This window comes from Brachyhypopomus gauderio, chromosome 1 (genome assembly GCF_052324685.1).
Source record: "Brachyhypopomus gauderio isolate BG-103 chromosome 1, BGAUD_0.2, whole genome shotgun sequence".
Lineage (NCBI taxonomy): Eukaryota > Metazoa > Chordata > Actinopteri > Gymnotiformes > Hypopomidae > Brachyhypopomus > Brachyhypopomus gauderio.
In genome coordinates, this window is record NC_135211.1 from 33513631 (window position 1) to 33534394 (window position 20764).

The window sequence follows — 20764 nt, forward strand, 5'->3', positions numbered from 1 at the left end:
AAGAGATGCTTTGTGTTGATTTTCTTCCCAGGAACTTACATGAGCAGCTGGTCTGCCTGGGACCCTGAAAGTCAGTCATACTGTATGTATACCAGACAAGCCTGATAAACGTTTTTAGTGTATTTACCTGCAAGCCTGAGAATCTGAATTCATACCGCATATATTCCTAGACGTCACCAGGTATGTGGGGAGTAAATATGTGCACCTGCAGTACTGTGTCAGGATCACATTGGTGCGCTGATCATGCAGCACAGGCCTCTGAAACACTGATAGCTAATCAGCTATTTTCATCACATCGGTTCTCGTGTGCTGTAATTATACTGACCAATCACTTATAGCACAGGCCTGACTAGGAAGGGACCCTGGGTGAACCCAGAAGCCTTGTAAATAAATGGATTAGATCAGCATTAGGATTTAGATTTCTTATTTTCATAGTTATTACAGAAATACATAATGCGAGACCTTAACCCTAACCCTAGCTGTTGTTAACATTACAACAAATAAAGAAAATACGTTTCCCCTTGCTTTATTGTCTGAAATTTGGTGTCACACCAGTAATTCAACATGTATCAACAATTTAATGAAAAGGAATACAGGTCAGTTTTTAACCAAACACCAAAGTATTACCACTGGGGTTTTTAATACATTGCAATGTGTATGTATATAATCACAATATAATTGCAGTAACATTTTGTCCCATTCTCTGCATTTTGAAGTGCTAACATTAATGTTACAAAGGAGACATGTTAAAAGATGCAAATTATAATATTTTTCCCCCCGTGTTTTAATTACTGGCTAAAACCGACTCATTTCAAAAAAAAAAAAAAAAAAAAAAAAAGGCTTATCTCAGAAAACCGAACCGAAAATAATGCATGAATCATACAGTTCAATTTCTTTATAATTACAGCATTTAAACCTTTTTGATAAAACAGAACAATAAATTAGAAAGTATGGAAATAAATGGGTGGTGAACCAGAGTTGGCATTTTTGTGGTATGCGAGTTTAACAGGCTTGACTGCTCCATTTACTGCACTGTGGAGGTACACAGAGGCAGTGTGAACAGGGGCATTGTGGGCTTTTTAATTCAGCAGCAATCCCACATTACGTGTTTACCATTGGCTGAGGTTGACCCTGACACTTCCCTTATAATGTATGCGATGGGAACGGTTATAGTTCCAAGATACCAAGATTACCTTAGCAAGGTTACCTTTGTGGTCATGACAAATTGCGTGTACCGTTTGCTTACTGGGATGCCCCAATTCATCTTCACATTGTTTACATTATTACTCGCCATTTGGATCATGTGATTGTCATTGGTCATGCAAGGATCATGGAAGTCTGTTCCTCATTGACCTTCTAGGGTCCTGATTCCTGAACTATAACAGCACATATTTTGGAATTATGACCTCCTGCCTGTACTTCCCTAAGGGTACAGGACACAGAATTGTCTTTAATGCAAAACCACACAGACGTTGCTTTTGCTCTTTATTTGATGATGCTTCAAAAAGGCCTTTAATGCAGACATTTGGGAAATTTCAAAATGGCAAATACTGTTATTCTCATGTACCTTTACATAGCAATGGCATCATCACCCCCAAAATGCCCTGTATGATGTATCAATCTCTGTATGATGTCACCAGGCATTTAGATCAGCATGTTGCACAATGGTTGCATTTTGCTTTTTACAACTTAGGCAACTTAGTTAATTGGTTAGTTTGCCTATTGCATAAGAATACTGTAACGACACACTCAAACATTAGAGAGATGCATATCTTTCCAGGATGTATTTAAAGTAAATAAATCAGCATACGAAGGTGAACTAAACTAAGCAACAACACCAAGGCATGGTTGGTGGTCATCTGCCCCACTGTCCTTAGTGCCATAGTCCTTGAAAAAGAATGATGACATTTGCTAGGCCTCAGACTGCATGTGGGTGTGTTCCAAGGTCAGATTAAACTTAGCATCTGTAAGAGATTAAAGCTAGCATCTGTAAGAGATTAAAGCTAGCATCTGTAAGAGATTAAAGCTAGAGGTTTAGGCTAGAATTTGTAAGATCTGCTTTACTTATCCGCCGAGGCTTACAAAATACCTGGATTTTATAATTTAGTTCAAATTATACAGCAGCATGTGCATAAGTACGTCAGCATAAAAAAAGTGACTTAACAGGTTACACCGTCATCTTGGACCAAACAATCAGACTGATTCACACTGCTATGAAATCCCTGCGGTGACACAGCATGTTCATTTTGTTGTACTTTTTTAAAGCCTTTTGGCTCTGGGATATAGTAACAGAGGCTCAAAGCCAGCAGTCTGTGGACTGCACGGAGCGTTCAGTCTGCAAGCTGCGCTGGAACCCCGCACAACAAGATTTAGGTCTAGCATGTGTATACAGGCCCCACCCCCAAAAAACAAACAACAGAACATCCATGCACACTTTATAACAGAAAAAGTTATCTGGAGCGGTTTTGGTATCGTTATCATTGAGACAGGACATACAGCATATAACGAAAGGACACAGTGTGTAAATAAACAACCTCGAGCCTTTTCGTGCCCTGATCAGTGCACATACTCTTCGTCACTAAAATCCGAGTCGTCTGCTTCCACCTCACCCTCGATCACCGACTTCTTCCCTTTGCAGCATGACACCGTCAAACCGATGAGGAAGACCTGCGGCCCGGGAAGCTTCGTTCATTCAAACTCGTTCATTCGCGATACGTCATATTTTGTGTGGCGTCTTCACACTAGACTTTTTAACACTGGCCATTAACAGGGTAACGGGGGAATAAGGAGTGTACTTACTGCAAGAAAAGCCCAGTTGCCGAAGTAGTAGATGGTGCTGAAGAACCAGAATTTGTGAAGGAAGAGGTATGATCTGGTCATCATGCACTGGTCTGGATGTAGAACAAAACATCACAGTTAAACCTGCTGTATCTGATGGTCAGTACCTGCACCACCTACATCTCTATGTAAGGAAGCATCCTGGTTGGTTGGTGTACCTGGACCATGCTGAAACGGTTTAGTTCCTTCTTACAAAATGCAGTACAGTTGCAGAGACATTGTCAGATTAACCATTTTACTGATAACTCGGGATACAGATGGTGTTCAAAGGGTTTTACATGCCGGGTGTTCATCCTAATATTTTGAAAAAAGCTTTGAACTTCTCTAACTAGTTCACTGTTGTCCAACAGTGTGTTTATCCATAATAGCTGAAACCAAACACAGGCCCCTCTGTGCTACACAGAAGACACTGGACGGATAATCTGCTTAACGAAGGCGGATGGTCCCGCGGGAAGCTCAGCGTATGAAAGTTACCCCAAGGGGTCGCCCACACCCACAGAGCTCACTCTTCCGGCCAGAAGGCTAACGAGAGTTCGAGCTCTCGCCGAACCAAATCATACGTTGCGGTTGAAAGAAATCATTGCCTGCGTTGTAGCGGACAGTGGCAGCCAGGTGGAGTGAGGACACCCGCACGCCATGAACACCAAGCACCACCTTAACGAAACGGGGATGGTGACGTTGCGGAGGGCTCTCCGGGGACATGGATTTTAATATTCAAAAAAGCAGCATCTATTAAAATCATAATGAAACACTTAATGTGATCCAAGCATGGCCAGGGAGCTGGGGGAATAACAAATAATAATAAATTAGAATCAAAATAAGATTAGCCACTAATTTCAGGCCTATTTCACTGTCCTCGTTTTGGCCGCGGCTTGATTGAGGTGGCAGAGCCTCTCCCTGTTCACCTCTGCTGGCTTCAGCAGGTTGAACTAAACAGGTCAGCGAGACCAAAGCTAACACACACAGGCAGATCGGTGAGGAGAGAAGGAAGACGCAGCACACAGGTGCCGACGGAGATGAAGAGCTCCGACGTCAGGGATTAAACGAGCCGAAACAGAAAGTTCTTCTGGAACGGGTGACGTTTCTGCAGAGGCACGCGAACGAATGGAAAAGCCGGGGCGACCGCCCTCTCTGCAGATGCGTCACAACACTCCTGGTCCTTAGCGAGGTGTCTTGAAATGAAACCACAGAACTACGGGACACAAAGAAACACCTGTGGTAGTTTGAAAAGGAGGCACGGCGTAAAACAACACCGGCGACGGCGCTGCGCTCGTAAAACACTTCAGACTGTTGCAGCTGCTCCGGTTGTTTCTCACAGATGTGCAAATCTTTTGGTTGAGTAAAAAAGAAAAAAAAAGCCAAAAATGTAAAGCAATTCTAGTGGCTTGACTAGAATTATTCAGCTCCAACAAAGTTTTCCTCATTTCAGCTCATGAAAGGCTTACTAATAAGGTGAAAATGAGATGGCACAAAACTGGTAATAACTTGCTTTCAATAAAAGTTTGATTTTGGTAGAAGTGTTGCTTTATAATTCTCTTCTCAGTCTTCACAGAAGCACTTAGGCGAGACTTGATTCCATTTGATCTGTTGAAATGTGAATCGGGTGTGAGCAGGCTGCAAAGCAGTTTAGGTTGGTTCTGTTTTAACTCGCTTTCAGATCTAGAGTCGGCGTTGTCGCTTTCACTCTTCCATGCTGGAAATGCTGGCGTGCCTACTGTGCCCACTGCAGAACAATCAGCAAAAAAAGAGGGTGGGGGTTTGTGTGTGTGTGTGTGTGTGTGTGTGTGTGTGTGTGTGTGTGTGTGTGTGTGTGTGTGTGTGTGTGGTGTGTAAAAGTGTAACATTTTCTTAATTCGTCTTGATTTCACGACAGTACGACACAAAAACTTGTGTTCCGAGATCAGCCAAGATCAGCACCCCCAGCATTTTGTCGTCATAAGGGTACCACACCTGCTCTGTAGGCCGGCATGCCTATGTGGAGCCCGAAAAGGGCACCTAACAAATACCCACTCAGGAGCCGCATAGTAGACCCTGGAGGACGGAGGTTCCATGGGGTATGGAGGTTCCACAGGACGACGTCGGAGGAAGGAGGTGGACATGGAGGTTCGGAGGCCAAGGTGCAGAGAAAATGTTGCCCTGCTGGTTTTTGGATGAAGCACGGAGCTTGTAGCGGACCTTGTTCGCTAGCCTACGCGTCCAACCTCTGCTTCCTTCCTTCTCTCTCTCTCTTTCTCTCTCTCTCTGCCATCTGTAGCTCTCCAGTTGTTCAACTGAATTACGGGGCTGTCTGATCGTCTCGCAGATGGCTCTCAACAGTGGTCCTGCCTAAACAAATTATCGCGCACTCCGCTGACCCGGTTCACCTTCAACGTCTCGGCCCAGACCGGCAGGCAAAGAGCTGGACGGCCGAGGCCGACCTGCCATCGCACGAGCCCCGTCGCCCTCTTCTGGGGGTCATACCGAGATCGGCCAGAGGTCAGCCAACCCACTGAAAACAGACAGGGCTCGCCAGAAGACAAAATGGACACCAAAACTGCAATCGGAGTTTCATGGCTCAAGGCCCCAGCCTGATTGACGCTGGTTTTAAAGGCACAGCAGCATACACTTCTGAGAGCTTTCCCCACTCACTTCCAAGATCGTTAATAAACCAGGCCAGGTCTTAAGTTCATACATACAGTACTTCCAAAGTATTTGATGTTGTTATCCAATAGCGTAATGATTTCAGCACGTAGGTTATACCACATCAGTTAGGAGCTCCGAGCTCTCATGCCTTGTTAGGAATATTAGCCTTTTCATCCTTCCACTGCAATTTCCATATCAAAATCCCGACTGTCAGGTGATGCCGCGGGGGACGTGGGTCCGCGTCTCTGAGGCCGGCACCACTCTTTCTACATCGTGCCTTGTCCGTGATCTCTTCCTCGCCACTGTGGCCCTCGGCATGCTCATTAGAGGACGTGAGATTCTGTTGAGCCAAAAAAAGTTCTATATGAATGCCACTGAATCGACTGGAACAGCACAAAACCGCCGATGCCACGTATGAACCCGAATCCCACAGCGGTTTATTGGGTCGTTGGGAGAAAGCTATGTAGATGGCTCTGCTTTTGCAGCATCCATCATTAATGGGGACTTCCTTACCGTTCATCTGACGCGCAGGGCCCAAGGCCACTAAAAGCGAAACAAGAAGAAAGCCTCTCTCTCTCGGTCTCTCTGTCTCACCGCGTATCTTCAGGACTAGATGGGCTCTTTCCTTCTCAGGTCGTCCATTTCGTTTGGTGGTTTTTCACGTCCCCCCCATTTGCTAAAAGCACTGGGGCCCTGGGAGAAGGGGGCTTTTACGCCCCACCACACTTCTGCTTGGTCTGTAGAGCTACCTGGCTCTCTGAGGTTAGGGGGTGGGGGGGCAACGCTATGAGGCTGTAAGGCGATGGCTAGAGTTAGAACCATGCGTACTCTCAATTCTGCCCTCCTGGCGTGTGGGATTTTCCCTGTGGAGCTGCGTGGCAGTCCAGGCTGCCGGTACTGTACTACACCTACCAGTCTGCACCACAGAACCTTGACTTACTACCCCGATTCGCCTCACCATCAACGGCTTGCGTCCATATCTGTGGAGAACGTTTGCACCTTCACAAGTCCTCCACTCAAACCAGAGCCCTGCCTCCATCAAATGAAGATGAAGGTCGGCAATTACACCAGTGACGTCCTCACTTGCTCCTTCCTCACCTGCCATCACTGGCTCTAAATACCACCTAATAACATCTGCGTTGTCTTCCACTGGCAAGATAAAGAGCCTGGAAAAAAAAAAACTACTGTACAGTGACATGGAGTTCAAATAACATGACAGATGACACACACACACACACACACACACACACACACACACACACACACACACACACACACACACACACACACACACACACACACACACACACACACACACACACACACACACACACACACACACACACACACACACACAAGGCCCAGAGAACTACAGGGCTGAAATGATTTTCTTTTCTTTTGTACATGCCCATTAAAAAAACACACATACACACACATCTGAGGAAAAAAAACACTTTCCACACGAAAACTGTTCGTGCTCATCTCACTCTCAGTAGGTGAGATTCTGTGAAGACCAGTTGACAGAGGGTGGGGGGGGGCGAGGACACCAGGCACTTTTATCCAAATGAATGTTCTGAGAGAGAGCTGCGTGGGCTTTGTTCGAAAGGTCAGATGGTGGAGCCTCCATGGGTTTCCTCTCCTTTCAAGCACAGAAAGTGGTACGGGGTCAAATCCATGAGCCATTTGATAAACAAAGGCCAATACAACAGGAGTGTCTTTCTTGGGCTTGTACAGCAGGTCATTATCTTCGGTTTACCGTCTTGCTACATTACCATCAGCTACCTCTGTTTCTCTCGGTCTCTCTCTCGGTCTCCCTCTTTATATATTCATAAAATCACTTTGGTGCCAGAATAATTTAAGCCCGGACTCAAAGCAGGCAGAGATATGAGCATTAAGAGATCAAAATGTGTCCCTATGCCATTATCATGGCAGATGAGGAGACTCCAGAGGAGACCGACAGGATCACCACAGAGGGAGGGCCTCCGAACCCTGCTCCTCAACACGAGGGAGAGAGAGAAGACCGGGCCGCACTTCCAAGCACGAAGACTGAGGGGTCTTGCATGATAACCTACTGAAACGAACTCCTATAGACTGCAGCAGGGCTGAAATGGACTTCAGGCAGGAAGAGCGATATCACCTCGAGGAAAACGCGCTCGCACACGAGTCGTCGCCTTCAAAGCCTCCGGTGCGATTATGATAAAAGATGTGCTACCGCGTCTCCGAAACACTGTTCTGCAGGCTGTGACTGAGTGTTGCTAGGGAACAGGTAGGACTGGTGGAACACTCAACATGTCCAGCAATGACTCCATTACCCACAGATCTAAGGGCCAGCAGTCTTAATTTCCTTCTTTTTCTTTGTACCACTTTGTATGGCGTCCATCCAATCAAGAGAAGCAATATATTTACATAACCAAAATGCTAAGCACTTGACAAACATCCCACCAGTTTCTTAACAAGTGAATGCAAAATCAGGTAGTGCACTGCTCATGTGGAAGGCTTGCAAGCTAAACTAACGTTTGCATGGGTCGGTTCTGCACACTACGATATCCCATAATAGGTCTGTTGTCAGTTAAGTGGCCTGCCCTCGGGAGTGTGTGTATATGGTACTGTCTGTGGCTTTCAATCCCCGGTGTACACCAGTAAAGCAGATAGGGAGGACTGCCCATTATGCCTGATCAGATAACAGCTGTGGATTAGGAGAGAATGAGACGGCAAACAAAATGGGAAAGTAACTTGTTTTCGCCCCAATCAGGAACCTATACAACGGGCAGCAGGTTTGGAAGGTATTGTGAGGGGATGTGAGTGTTGCGTGTTGTACTGTGTGTCTGGGCCTTTTTGCCTCGGACTGTTGCGCGTCACCCAGAATCGCTTACGCCGGAAGACGGGCATATGTGATTAACCTACTGCTTCACAAACTCACTCCCTCACACAGACACTTGCTCCTATTAACCACCGATGGTGGGGGCAGGGTCACGTAGGATCCCAGACCATAAATATTTCATTCTGGCCAACTTGTTGCTTGCTGGGCTGGGTGTCCGAAGTACGACAGGCCAGAACCGAATGCTCTCAAGGGAGCAGAACGGAAAACAAACCGATGTCTCGCTGAACTCGAAAAGGCGACGTTTCGTCGTGCAGGCGAATGCGCGTATTAGAAGAACGAAAACGTTTGTGCAGATCAGTCAGAAGCCTATGGGCTCCTATGGGCTCATGCCTCCCTCTTATAGAGCTCCCACCATCGCAGTCGCCCCAGACCTCCACACGCTCAGCCTTTAACAGAGAGCTGGAGATCAGTATTACAGGAAGGGAATGTCTGCGCTTGGCACGTGTGTAAAGTCACGGGTTGGGGAACACTGCAAATTCCATTTTAATTTGCAGCTGCAGAGCACATCGGAATATCGAGGTGGGTGACTCGGTGCAGCGTCGCCATGGAAACAGCACTTGATCCTCCAGATACAGTGCATCTATCTAGTCCGGGAAAAGAGACAGACGTAACATCATTAGGTGGCTCTGCAGAAGAGGAGGAGACGTGACACGGGGAGCAGCAGAAGACGCCACTCTCCCTCAAAGTGAAAATCAGAAAAATCTCTTAATTTTTCAAAAACACGATGAATATGTGCTTTTTTAAAACCCAACTAGGTGCGCAGCAGACGTCTCAAACGAGAATGTTCCAAACCTCGGGTTTCTCCGCAGCGCTTAAAGACTCTCGATGGCGTGTATTAGATGCAGGTCGGGGGTCAGGGACGAGTAGAACAGCATTAAGGGCTCTTTTATTAGAGCTTCTGTGATAGTTTGCAGACATATGAGAACAAACACTACAGACGGTTACATGGATCCAGGGGTTTGGGAGACTATTCCTAACTCCTTCAGAGACTACGTCTTTCTACAAGAGCCACGGAGAACAGATCAAGCGGTAGGTGCCCCAGAAGGCACCTACTGTGCCTTCTGGGGCATTAAATCCTAGACTATCTGCCACTTTTCACTCTGACTTTCCATGGTGGTTTGGGGGCAGCTCACTCAGCCTCTCTCCCAGCCCGAGGAAGAGCGTGCAACCAGCCCCTTCCACCCTACCCCCTCTTTACCCCAATACCCCCCTCTGGGGCAGACAAGTCCTCCCTGCCACACGTCTCCTCCCTGCTGGACATGCTTGTTTGTTTTCCCTTGGAGATGTTCCATGCAGGTCCATAAACCACTGAGGGAACGTGGCCACGTCCTGCTGAATCTAAAGAGTGCACAGTCACCACGACATAAAGAGTGATGCTTTGCTATACTGTAGATACACGAGAATGCATGAAAAAGAAACTACGGTAGAGGTCTGTCCTGCCGTCTGCCGGACTACCCTCGTTAGAACGGTGGTGGGCTGGCCTTGCGTGGGCGCGGGAGGGGCATGGGTGGGGTGCGGGTGGGGTACTCAGCCTGAGTATATCCTTGAGTGCTTGGTGGTCATGCTGATTAGATGTGTGGTTGTCAGTTAATGGGAAAAGAGTAGGTCCCGTGGAGGGCTGGGGAGAGCTTTTAATCGATTAATGATTTAATTAAGAGAAATGTGTTGCTTTTTATAGTCACCCACGTTAGTTCTTCTCCACATGCTTTATGTCTTAGTGGAGAAAGGAGCCGAGGTTTTATTGGCTTACTAATCCTTTAAGTGTAGTAATCTTTAAGGGTCCATTTTCAACTCGGTCCGAACTGTACGACATGTTAAAGCTCCAAGGTTCTTGATGAAATGGGAATCTTCACTTTGTTTTCCTGCTCAAAATTGACTTATCAGCCATGCAGTTTTGTAAAGAACAGTATTTATGCCTTGTGGGCAATGCGTGCACAACAGCAGATCAAATATCAAGTTATATATGAGTATACATGTGTGTGTGTGTGTGTTGTTTTCCCCACATATTTAAATACTCACACACACGTGAATATATGTGTGAATATAGTTAGTCACCAACAGAATCATTATTTTGCACTGGTGATGCACAGTGCAAACTAAAAACTTGAATCAGATGCTTTTATATACTAGCAAACAGCATCACTTCTTTGCTATCAGCAGACAAAGTCTAAACCTCCTAAAAGACCATAACCCAAAAATGCTAATGTGCCCATTACCCAATTAAGGCTAGCAGGCAGTAGTGGGCATGTTCACATTTGCATAATGCTAATTAGCATCTACCGCTTCTTGGTCATTAACAGGGACATTAGCATTTGTGGCCAAAACTCCCCCTTTCCCTCATTCCCATGACCACGGCCTTCAAAATGAGATCATCAAGGGCCTGCCTTCATCGGCCAGGGAGTCCTCTGGTATCTGTGATGTGTCACATGTATACTGGAGCTGGACAGCAGAGTTTGTCTGATGGAGGGGGAGGGGCCAGGGTAATAAACAAACAAACAAACAAACAAACAAACAAAGCCGGCAAGCGAATGTGAGGCTGCGGTGGTTAGTGGATGACTACCGAGAGGTTTCTTTGCTGGCACGACGTCTTCTCTGGCGTGAGAGGGAAGAAAAGAAGAAGGAGCTTCTCCTTGGCTTGTTCATCTAAATAGATAATACGAGTGTGACCGCACTATTATCCTAATGTCCTCCAGTGAGATCGGAGTGCTAGATCAGAGTGCCCTCCTCTGGATCTAGAGCAGTATTATAATCCAGCCACAGTCCATCATGAGAAATGAAACAAATCTACTCGTCTACTCATGAAAGTTAAGATGCGGTATGCTACCAGTACTGCAAATGACCCAGTAACAACCTCAAAACAGAGAACTGCTGGTGCTCATGCTAAAACATTATGCTGATACTAAAAGCACATTTATGCAGGCTACCCAGAACCCAGCAGCGGTAAGCTTGTTTAAAACAAAAACAGCTGAGTGCAATGGAGGCGGTTCTTCAATTCAGCATCAGCTTCCGAATATTTAAAAGCCGACAAAAAGTACCACTACACCCTGAACGGCCGGAGTCCGCAAACGTCTCCATTACGAGGACCCAGGTGTTGCGACTTGTTGCCTGCCCACAGAAACGGTACCGGTACCGCACCCACCCCAGCCCCTCGCGCGAGTGTTTATGCAACGTGCTTAGCGAACCTGACTCGCACCTCGCTCTCGTCCGCTAATTAAAACGCTACGTGACTCAGCGGACGCTTCAAACGCCGCCAGGAAAGCTGCAGCCTCGTCGGCGGCGAACTGCAAATGCACGGTCACAATTAACCTCGGAGTTAGTAATTATGCTTTTGCTCGTTACCAGCGCTTGTTGCCCACATTTTAATTAATAAAGGTTTTCTCCTTGGAGCATGGTGTTCTTTGCTCTTAAATCCATTTATAATACATGCATGGGCAGATGACCAGAAGGCAGGAGTTCTCCACTGACAAATCATCTGGATTAACCTTTATATAATCAAATATTCAATGGGGACTATTTAAATGTAATTATCTACCAACTGGCAGTAAAACCTACGTCCAGTAATACTTCTTATAATATGCCGTTTCAAGGCCCAACACTGCACACAGGAGAAATTTATTGGTGCTAAAACAGAATCTAGCAGCACCAAACAGTGATCAGTCAAATTGCGACGCATCATTTATAAAGCGCAGACCCAGAATTCTTTTTTCCCAAACCTTCAAGGTCTGTGATCAGTTTTGCTGGATGAACCCAATATCCTTAAATGATCAAAAGTAATCTCCCCCTGCAGGTCCTCACTCAGGACTGTCCTGTGACTCCAGGACACAGACTTTACAGAGCATGCACACTTTACAGACCACGCACACTTTACAAAGCACGCAGACATTACTCTGTAAAGTCTGTGTGCCCTGTATGCAGTTTCAAAGTTACATTAAATGCAATGCCATTGAAGGTGAATGTGCTAAATTACAAAGAAATTTTAAAATGTACTAAAATATAACCACATATTCTCTCCTCTACAGTATGCACATCTTACTCTAATGATGTTTTGTTTCTTTGATTCTAAGTCAGGCCCTTCAAAATCAAGCAGACCCATCCAAGGTTCAGCGGGGACCCTTCTGGGCGGTAGCCAGGTCTGGAGCTGGGCCACGGGGCCACGTGCACGCCACACCGGCTGTCCCTTATGCTCGTGGGCCAGCAATGGCAGACGGTGCCCTGCTGGGTGGAGTGATTCTGCCCCGGTGGCCACACCTACCACTCCACTGATCTCAGTAACTCCATCCATCTCTCTCGGGTTTCTCTCGACGCCACCCCTCCCATTCTGGTATCTGTCTGTTTTTTTTGTTTGTTTGTTTTTGCCCTCTTTCCGTGGGGCCTTGTGTCACTATGAGATCGGGTCAAGCTAAGGCAGAATAGAAAAAAAAAGCCATTCTCAATAATCACTGGTTGAGAGTATAATACATGGAGGCGGGTGGAGCTGACGGGCGTGACTGTTGCTGGTACGGACAAGCTCCGCCCACTCCTAAACATTGTGCCCTCCTCATTAATAACAGGAAGTCTCCGGACAAGCTCCGCCCACTCCTAAACATTTTCCCCTCCTCATTAATAACAGGAAGTCTCCGGACAAGCTCCGCCCACTCCTAAACATTGTTCCCTCCTCATTAATAACAGGAAGTCTCTGGACAAGCTCCGCCCCCTCCTAAACATTGTGCCCTCCTCATTAATAACAGGAAGTCTCCGGACAAGCTCCGCCGAACTGCTGATGAGCACTTGAGAGGAAACCATTAACTCTCTGGAATAAGACTCCACAGGAACCTCAGCGTTGACACATCTCGTACCAATGGCGGGCTACGAATAAATGAAACCCCGGGACATTTCTCAGGTAAAAAAAAACGAGATGCAACGGGACAGGTGGAGAAAGTGGACGGAGGACAGGTGTCCTACCTTGAGGGGCGTCTGCATCACATGTCTTGGTGTTGACCACTGTGCTATGATTCCCCCACAGGGGATGAGCTGTTGTTAGTGGGGTCTAAGGACAAAGAACAGGACAAACAACTGCTGAACTCACACATACAGGTTCAACAGCAACTTTTGCCATGTGCTCATATTTTATTTTATTCAAATGTGGCTCATTTATCCAATTGCAATGGACCCTTTCCAAACTATTTTATTCTGAGCATTCCAAGTCATTTTTTCAAGCAGTTTTAGAATATTTTAAGGACCCTTAATGGCAAATTTCTCAACATCTTTACTATTTCAAGGACAGTACAGAGAGACCAATTTGGTACAACAGACAGAACCACCATTTTACATTACTGAAAAGATTCCATTCCAGATCAGATCTTAATGGCCTTAACAGCTGTAAATGCTTCCTTAACATTACACCACGCACATTTCTGAAAGGACTTGTTGATTTATACATCTCCCTTTAAAAGCATGCTTCAAAAGACGGCTCATTACAAACGCCTTACAGTTCCAGGCACCTTATGCTGCGCATAAGAGCAGATGTGATCTGAACTCTACAGCCAAAACAGGGCAGGCATGCCTCGAGAGGGTGTTTTAGTCCGACGCTGCTAATTGGTGAAGCCCAGGCACACGCTGGGCTGTTTATTGGATGCCCTAGGAGGCTAGTTACTGCCACGCACCAGTCATGTTCCTGCCTTTATGTCCCCCGCAGGCGACGGGACCCCCGGCCGGATCACCGGCTGCGAGCTCGACTCTGAACAAATTGTCATTCAACTGGACTAAGCAGGCCTAGCTGACAATTTGATGGAGAACAAAGTCTGTGTGCTGAAAAGAAGAAAGAAAAAAAACCATCTGCCTGGCTGGACTAGCGACTGAGTGAGTAGGAGGATGAAATCAAGCGGGTTCGTAGGGTTTCAGAGGCAGATCCACCGCGCACGCACCCACGTGTGCACAGTCTCACGCCCTCTGAAGATCATTCTCATAATCCCTGCCCTGTTACACCACAGATGCCAGAGTGTACATTATACACAGTGGCATAATCCCAGAGACCTAAAGCTCCTCGTATCTCCAAAATGCATGCTCGCACACACACAGACACACACAAACGTACGCACACACACTTTCTTACTTGCACCGGGTACTTCTGGCTGCCGTACATGACGTACTGCGGGGCCAGGCTGTAGATCATGTAGCTGGTGTGAAGGACGATGAGGAGCAGGATCATGCAGAGGAAGAGCAGGGCCTGCGGCCGGGTCCTCTCAGGCCTGATCTTATACAGCTGCCCCCCCCCGCCGCCGGTCAAAAAAAAAACAAAAAAAAAAAACACAGGAGTCATAAGCCATGCCCACACCACACCTCATCCATGGTGCAAACTGTGATCACTTTCTATTGGAGTACATGAAACGAGGATACAACGTGGGAGTGGACACCCATACCCCCCCCAAGAAACAGCCCAATCAGGTGCGAAATGGTTTACATAAAAGGAGACACGTTAAGCATAAGCAAAAAAAAAAGGCATTCACCCTCATCCAGAAGAACCAGATGCCCATGTTTCGGATGCCGGCCATAGATGTGAACACGAAGTACATGGTGATGAACGTGATCAGCACGTAGTCCAGTGGAAACACCTGTAAAGCATCACAGAAACTGTTGGGTCATCTCCATTAAAGGGGAGTTGAGTTTACATGTACATATGAACATGTTTCAGGTTTCTCATACGCACAAAAGCTGTGACAGGTTGTAGATCTGTCTGTAGACCTGTTTGAAAACGATGTGGAATACGAGGGCACGCATAGTGACCAGGAAATGTCTACTTGTCTAACATTTAGCTAGCAGCATGTTTTGATCATCATGGTTTAAACCAATCATAAAGCTGGACTTCATGCTTTAAGCCAATCAAAGACTGGACTTAAATGCAACATGTTATTTCTAAGCGTTCAAAGAGCATAAACAATCGCACTGTTTTCGTTGAGTTATCATGTTTCAACAGATAATAAGACGCGAAAGATCACATGTGGACAGTAACGGGAACATTACGGATGGAGTTTTGGTAACCGATTGTTGCGTTATTGTAATAAAACCCAAACAGGGTGCTGTGATTACATAAAGGTAATGGTTCTACACAACTGGACAGCTCTTGAACCTTTTTCTTTAGGTTGATGTAAATTCAAAGGAACTCCCCTTCAACTAACCAATCACACCCTGTCTCCAGAAAGTTAAATGCTGTCAGTTCATGTGATTGGCTGAACTGTTCTTTACATCCTCCCATTATTAAAATCTCAACACACACATCATTCATCACTTTCAGGCACCGAAAGACAGAGAATTACTGCTTCTACACACACAAACAAAAGAAAAGTGGGCCAAGTGACATTCAAAAGGACAGCTGAGCAGTGCAAAGTCAGGTGCCTGAGACCATCGTGGTCTTTGCTGGCCTCCTCCATATAACTTAATGGCGCATTTTAATTGGTAGGGCCTGTGCAAACTACAAAATGCTAGAGGCGGTGAGGGGCGGCAGCTAGGAGATGCACACACAAGATTTTGCAGCTCTAATAAAACCTGTATAAAGGAATCGTGTTGTAATGCACCAAAGGGACTTGCACCATCAGTCTCGACACCCAGAGGCAAATATAAGTGGGTCAAATACTTCGCACCACTATAAATACAGAGATGGCATTGGTACTGAGTGACTGAGAATTGAGTCTATCGCGGTTGGGGGAAGGCATTGTTTGGTGAGGTGCCCTGCCCTTTACAAGGGTGTTGGTAGAGAACAGGAGTGTAAAAGCGCAATGCAAAATGTACTTTAGACCATTCATTAGCATAATAACAGTGTCTAATTGTTGGCAGGGTTGGCGGAGACCTTTTGTTCTCGCAAAAACCTGAAAAATAATGTCCAAAAAAAGACAAAAACACAAACTCTCTTCTCTATCTCCTTCTCTTTCGTACGCGGCGTCTGAGAAATGTTCCAAAGGAGAAAGTTCTCTGGTGGACTCAGTCAAGCTGCGGACGTGCCCTCTCCTCTCTTCTTATTAGCGTCTTTGGCTCCATCTCACTCCTTTGGAACGTTAATGCCCCCCCCAACCCACCCCCTCTTTGGCAGACTGATGGCCATAACTCTGGGGCTGCTGACCGACAGGGCGGGGGACAAACCATCCCCCCTCAAACCCGCCCCCCCCGGCCGTCGTCTTTCGAGCCAGAGTATCACGTGACCGTCTCAGGAGTCACGCCGCACTGCGACGACGCGCTACTTTTCATTCCGCACCCCCCCCCCCCCCCCCCCCCCCCCCCCCCCCCCCCCCAACCCCACACCTCCCCCGCCGCCTCCACCGCCCGGGATAATTGTGGGAAATCGATGGTCGGAGCTTCCGAACAATTTCGTTTAATCAAGTGCTCTTGGACGACGGCTTAGCAGAGCCATCGCACTTTATTCAGGTGCGGTGCGGCTGACCACGCCGCCAGTTGGACGAGACGTAGGGGTTTTACACGGATTCAGGACGGCTCCCGTGATGAATGGCGCGGTTATTGCTGATGTGTAATTGCATCTAATTCAGCGGTCGTCATGTCCTCCCGTCCCATGATTTAGGAGAGAACAATCTTCTTCATGAGGTGGCCAGCCCACGTGGGATCATGCAGAGCCTGCATACTAATCCTTATATTACACGCCAAAGCCAATTATTCAAAACTGTTGACATGTTCATGGTAATATATCTTGTGGTAGATTATGGTTCTGTTTCGTGATAACCATAAAATAACATTTGCAAGATTGGCTCCTCGGTGCACGACTGGGTGCACAGCAGTGAGTCCAATCACACCCCAAGAGCAACATGTTGGGTTTGCTAATATAATAAACCAGCAAACGGCTTTTGATCTTCCTGGATTTCCTATTACCCAACACTGCGTAAATACGGATCTAGATATGGCGGCGCGCTCACCGGCTGCAGCGCCAACAGCAGCTCATTGAGGGGGTTCGTCAGATTGGTGCCGAAGATAATGAATCCAGTGCTGATTCCGGCCGAGTGCAAAGCTTTGTCGAGGCTGAAACGAGATAAACACAAACCGCATCATGCCAAGAAATGCGGAGGAAAGCCAGACAGCTGCCGGAGTCTCGGAGCGCGGCCCATAATGCGTGAGGAGCTGTGTGAAAAGGCTCCATGTCAGCGTTTCAGGTGTGACTGGGGTAGGAAGGCAACGTAAGGCAACATGGCTGCCATCGAGCTGAGACTCAATAATCACCGTGCCCTTCAGTGCTCAAGAGATGTGAGGTGGCTACTGACTGGCCGGACCTTTCTTTCTGTTGAGTCATTTGTCTGAGTAAGGGCAGGTGTGTGTGTGTGTGTGTGTGTGTGTGTGTGTGTGTGTGTGTGTGTGTGTGTGTTGGTGGGGAAAGGTGAATGGAGGGCAGCAGTGGGAGTGTGTGACATTTGGCTTACTTGGAAATGAACAAGGCGACCACGAACAGGAGCGCCACCAGGAAGAAGAAAACTCCCAGCAAAATCTGTGGACGAGAGAGAGAGAGAGAGAGAGAGAGAGAGAGAGAGAGAGAGAGAGAGAGAGAGAGAGAGAGAGAGAGAGAGAGAGAGAGAGAGAGAGAGAGAGAGCCTTATTGACGATGCAGGCAGAGGGGTATCTATATCCACCCTCCCTTGCTGCCCACAAGGGGGCGCTCAGCCCTGTGCTCCGTCCCATGTCAGCCTAATGCCAGCATCCGGGGGTGTGGCTGGTGGCCAGGGATGTTAGCTGGGTAAACGCACATCTCCCCTGCTTTCTCGCGGCCTGTAGTGGGAAAACGAGTGGGAGAGCGGGAGATGGAGGGAGAGGGAGATGGAGAAAGAGAGAGAGCAACCTCCAGCAGACAGCAGCACTGTCTAAAAATACAGACCCACGCGAGAAAGGACGTTGCAGAGCAGAGAGGAGCGAGAAACACACACCAGGAGAAGGAATGGAGGAGCAGAAAAGAGACAAAAGAAAGAACATACAAAAGGAACACGCTAAAGTAAAGCAAAGAAGAGAGAAAGAGTACATTAAGCTGCATGAGTGGGGAATATAGGCCGGTGACTTTGGCTCTGGAGTGGAGGCACGTTCCTGTAATAAGCCCCAACTTAACCAGCGCGCCCTGAAGTCCGTAATGCGGGCACGGGCTAATGCACCTGCACCGGGCAATCTGCAGGGCCCATCTATGGCTCTTACCGCCAGCGCCATTCCCTCAGTGGGGGATTTTATACCGCGTGTTGCACTGCCTCATTTATGGTAATGGTTGGGTCACGGTCCAGTACAGATCAGGATTTTAATAAATGGACAATCCGGATTTTTCCAAGCCTGCAGGTTAATGCACATTGGACAAAAAAAAAGCATTGGAATCATTATCTCAGGCCTAAAGTCCTCTCAGGCAGAAAACGTGTGATTCGTTTTCTTTTACCGAAAGCAGCTGGGGAGATGGGTTTTGTAGTTCTCGGACCACTTTTGACAGCTTACCCTGAACCCTCTTGAAACGTGAGCCGGGGCGAGATCATTCATCACGGCCCGTGCCGTCTTACCCTCCTTTACCTGCCGAACACAGACCTAGACGTGCTGCCCTATGCACAAGGCCTGGCGCCGGAGTCATGTTACCCACTTTGAGGGGAGAGAGAACCCAGAGATCGGACATGTCGTAGAAACCCGTTCAGCTCTCCGCCAGCTGCATTCGGGAAAGTGCTACCACGTTGTACCTGGAGGACCGGTAACATCCTTCGGCGAGGTGGAGGTCGTCCCTGACCAAGCGTCTGGTCTGGTACTGTAATTGAGTTCCACTCTGCAGTGAACTCGTAACAAGCTTCTAAGAATTGGAGGAAATGGAATATAAAATATTTGTCCTCCGCAAGCACTCTCCCGGGGCCACGACAAACGTTTGGGACGAGATTTCCCTTGAGGAAAGGCCAACAAGCCATGATTCACTTTGACACTTTTCATGCGTCACCTCTGCACCCATAAGACACTGATAGACTACAAGGGTGACTGGATCGAAAACACAGAGTTCGACAAGCAAATATGACACGCTAAACAGATCAGGCATTTTGGAGCACAGAACAGACCAGTGCAAACTGACTAGGCAGTACACCAGAGAAATGCAGGATGGGGTATCGTACTGGCCAGGCGAACGATCACTAACGGGCTAAATAGGTTAGCAGCTCATTACCTAACCACCTATGCACTCCTAAAATACTAATGCACTTCCAAAACGCCACTTTTAATTTTCCGAGCCAATTTACGTGGTGGATTGGATGATAAACACAATTAAAAAATCAATCAAATTTAATCAGTTGGTCTGATTCAGGTACAATTAACTCCGCCCCTGTGCAAGAGCAACCCCAGCTGTCACATGAGCTCCTTCAGGGCCACCGCTGCCGGCAAGGTTCATCTCAGCGCACTATCAAGCTCTTTCACCTCCTGATGGTATCGTCAGAGCCTGGCGGTAAACGTGCACCTCCCCGTGCGAGCTGGCCAACAACAAGGGGCCGAGTCAAGGGAGGGAAGGGGTCCACCGATCTAGGGGACATTCGCAACAGCTCCCCCAGGGTCACGGCACCATTCCGGCGAACGTAAATCAGGCTTAGGAATCACGGGATGGCAGACCGCCGTTTGTTGATTATTGTCATGTTGTTTGTGAGAAAATGCACCACCTGTATATATCCATCCACTTAGACACATCCATACGTCATTTGTGCCACACCTGTGATTAGAACCCGAAAATGAGCAGGTGACACACACCTGCATACATGCATTAGTATCATTTCAGCAGCGTTTCAATGCTCAACTGTGTTGGACTGAATAAAACTCAACCCCCGGTGTAGTTCACTGTTAAATTTGAATCATTTTGGGAGTTAAATGAATTTTTATCTTTTCAGACTGGTATGAATGTAGTGTGAGGTCCCACCGCCACACTGAGTGTTTTACATCCAGCTTACTCAAACAATAACTTTCCCGAGCCAATCTTTGAGTCATTAAAGCATTTGCAAAGCTTTCAAGGCAGCAAAAAGAAGCAGTCTAAGATGGCTTTGATGGAATACTTTGTGAAAGAGCAAAACTGCTAACACACAGCCATCGCATTATGTAAACGTGAGGCGTGTACACACCCACACAAAAAAATCTGTTAATATTTGCACTACGGTTCCTTTAATTAGGCTACTATCTCAAAGGCTCTATATTTAAACCAAAAATCACAAGCAAACCTGCAATAAACCCCTGAAGATTACTGAGAGTAGCAACGCTAAAGTGGTGGCCAATCAAGGAATGGCGGTGGATTCGAGAGCGAATGCCGCACTTCCTCCATGTTCAGCAGTGGCATTTTGGTGTTGGTTGCCAGAGTGGAGAGGTGAGAAAATTACACTTTGGTGCGAACAGCCCTGGGGAGTGGGCTACCATTACCCCCCACCCCACCCCCTGGTAGTTTATGATGTGTGGAGAAGACAACCGAGCATCAATACC

General features: G+C 47.2%; 1 protein-coding gene across 1 annotated transcript in view; it reads right to left on the reverse strand.

Annotated features, from left to right (window-relative positions):
• Positions 1-508: 508 nt before the first annotated feature.
• Positions 509-20764, reverse strand: part of lmbrd1 (LMBR1 domain containing 1) — a 56272-nt gene continuing 36016 nt past the window's right edge. The window contains exons 10-16 of the mRNA XM_077010704.1: positions 17734-17798; positions 17236-17338; positions 14827-14931; positions 14433-14582; positions 13283-13367; positions 2800-2891; positions 509-2667 (exon numbers count right to left, since the gene is read on the reverse strand). Coding sequence (XP_076866819.1) covers positions 2557-2667; positions 2800-2891; positions 13283-13367; positions 14433-14582; positions 14827-14931; positions 17236-17338; positions 17734-17798 — 711 coding nt within the window. The 3' untranslated portion in view covers positions 509-2556. The remainder of the gene's footprint in view (positions 2668-2799; positions 2892-13282; positions 13368-14432; positions 14583-14826; positions 14932-17235; positions 17339-17733; positions 17799-20764) is intronic.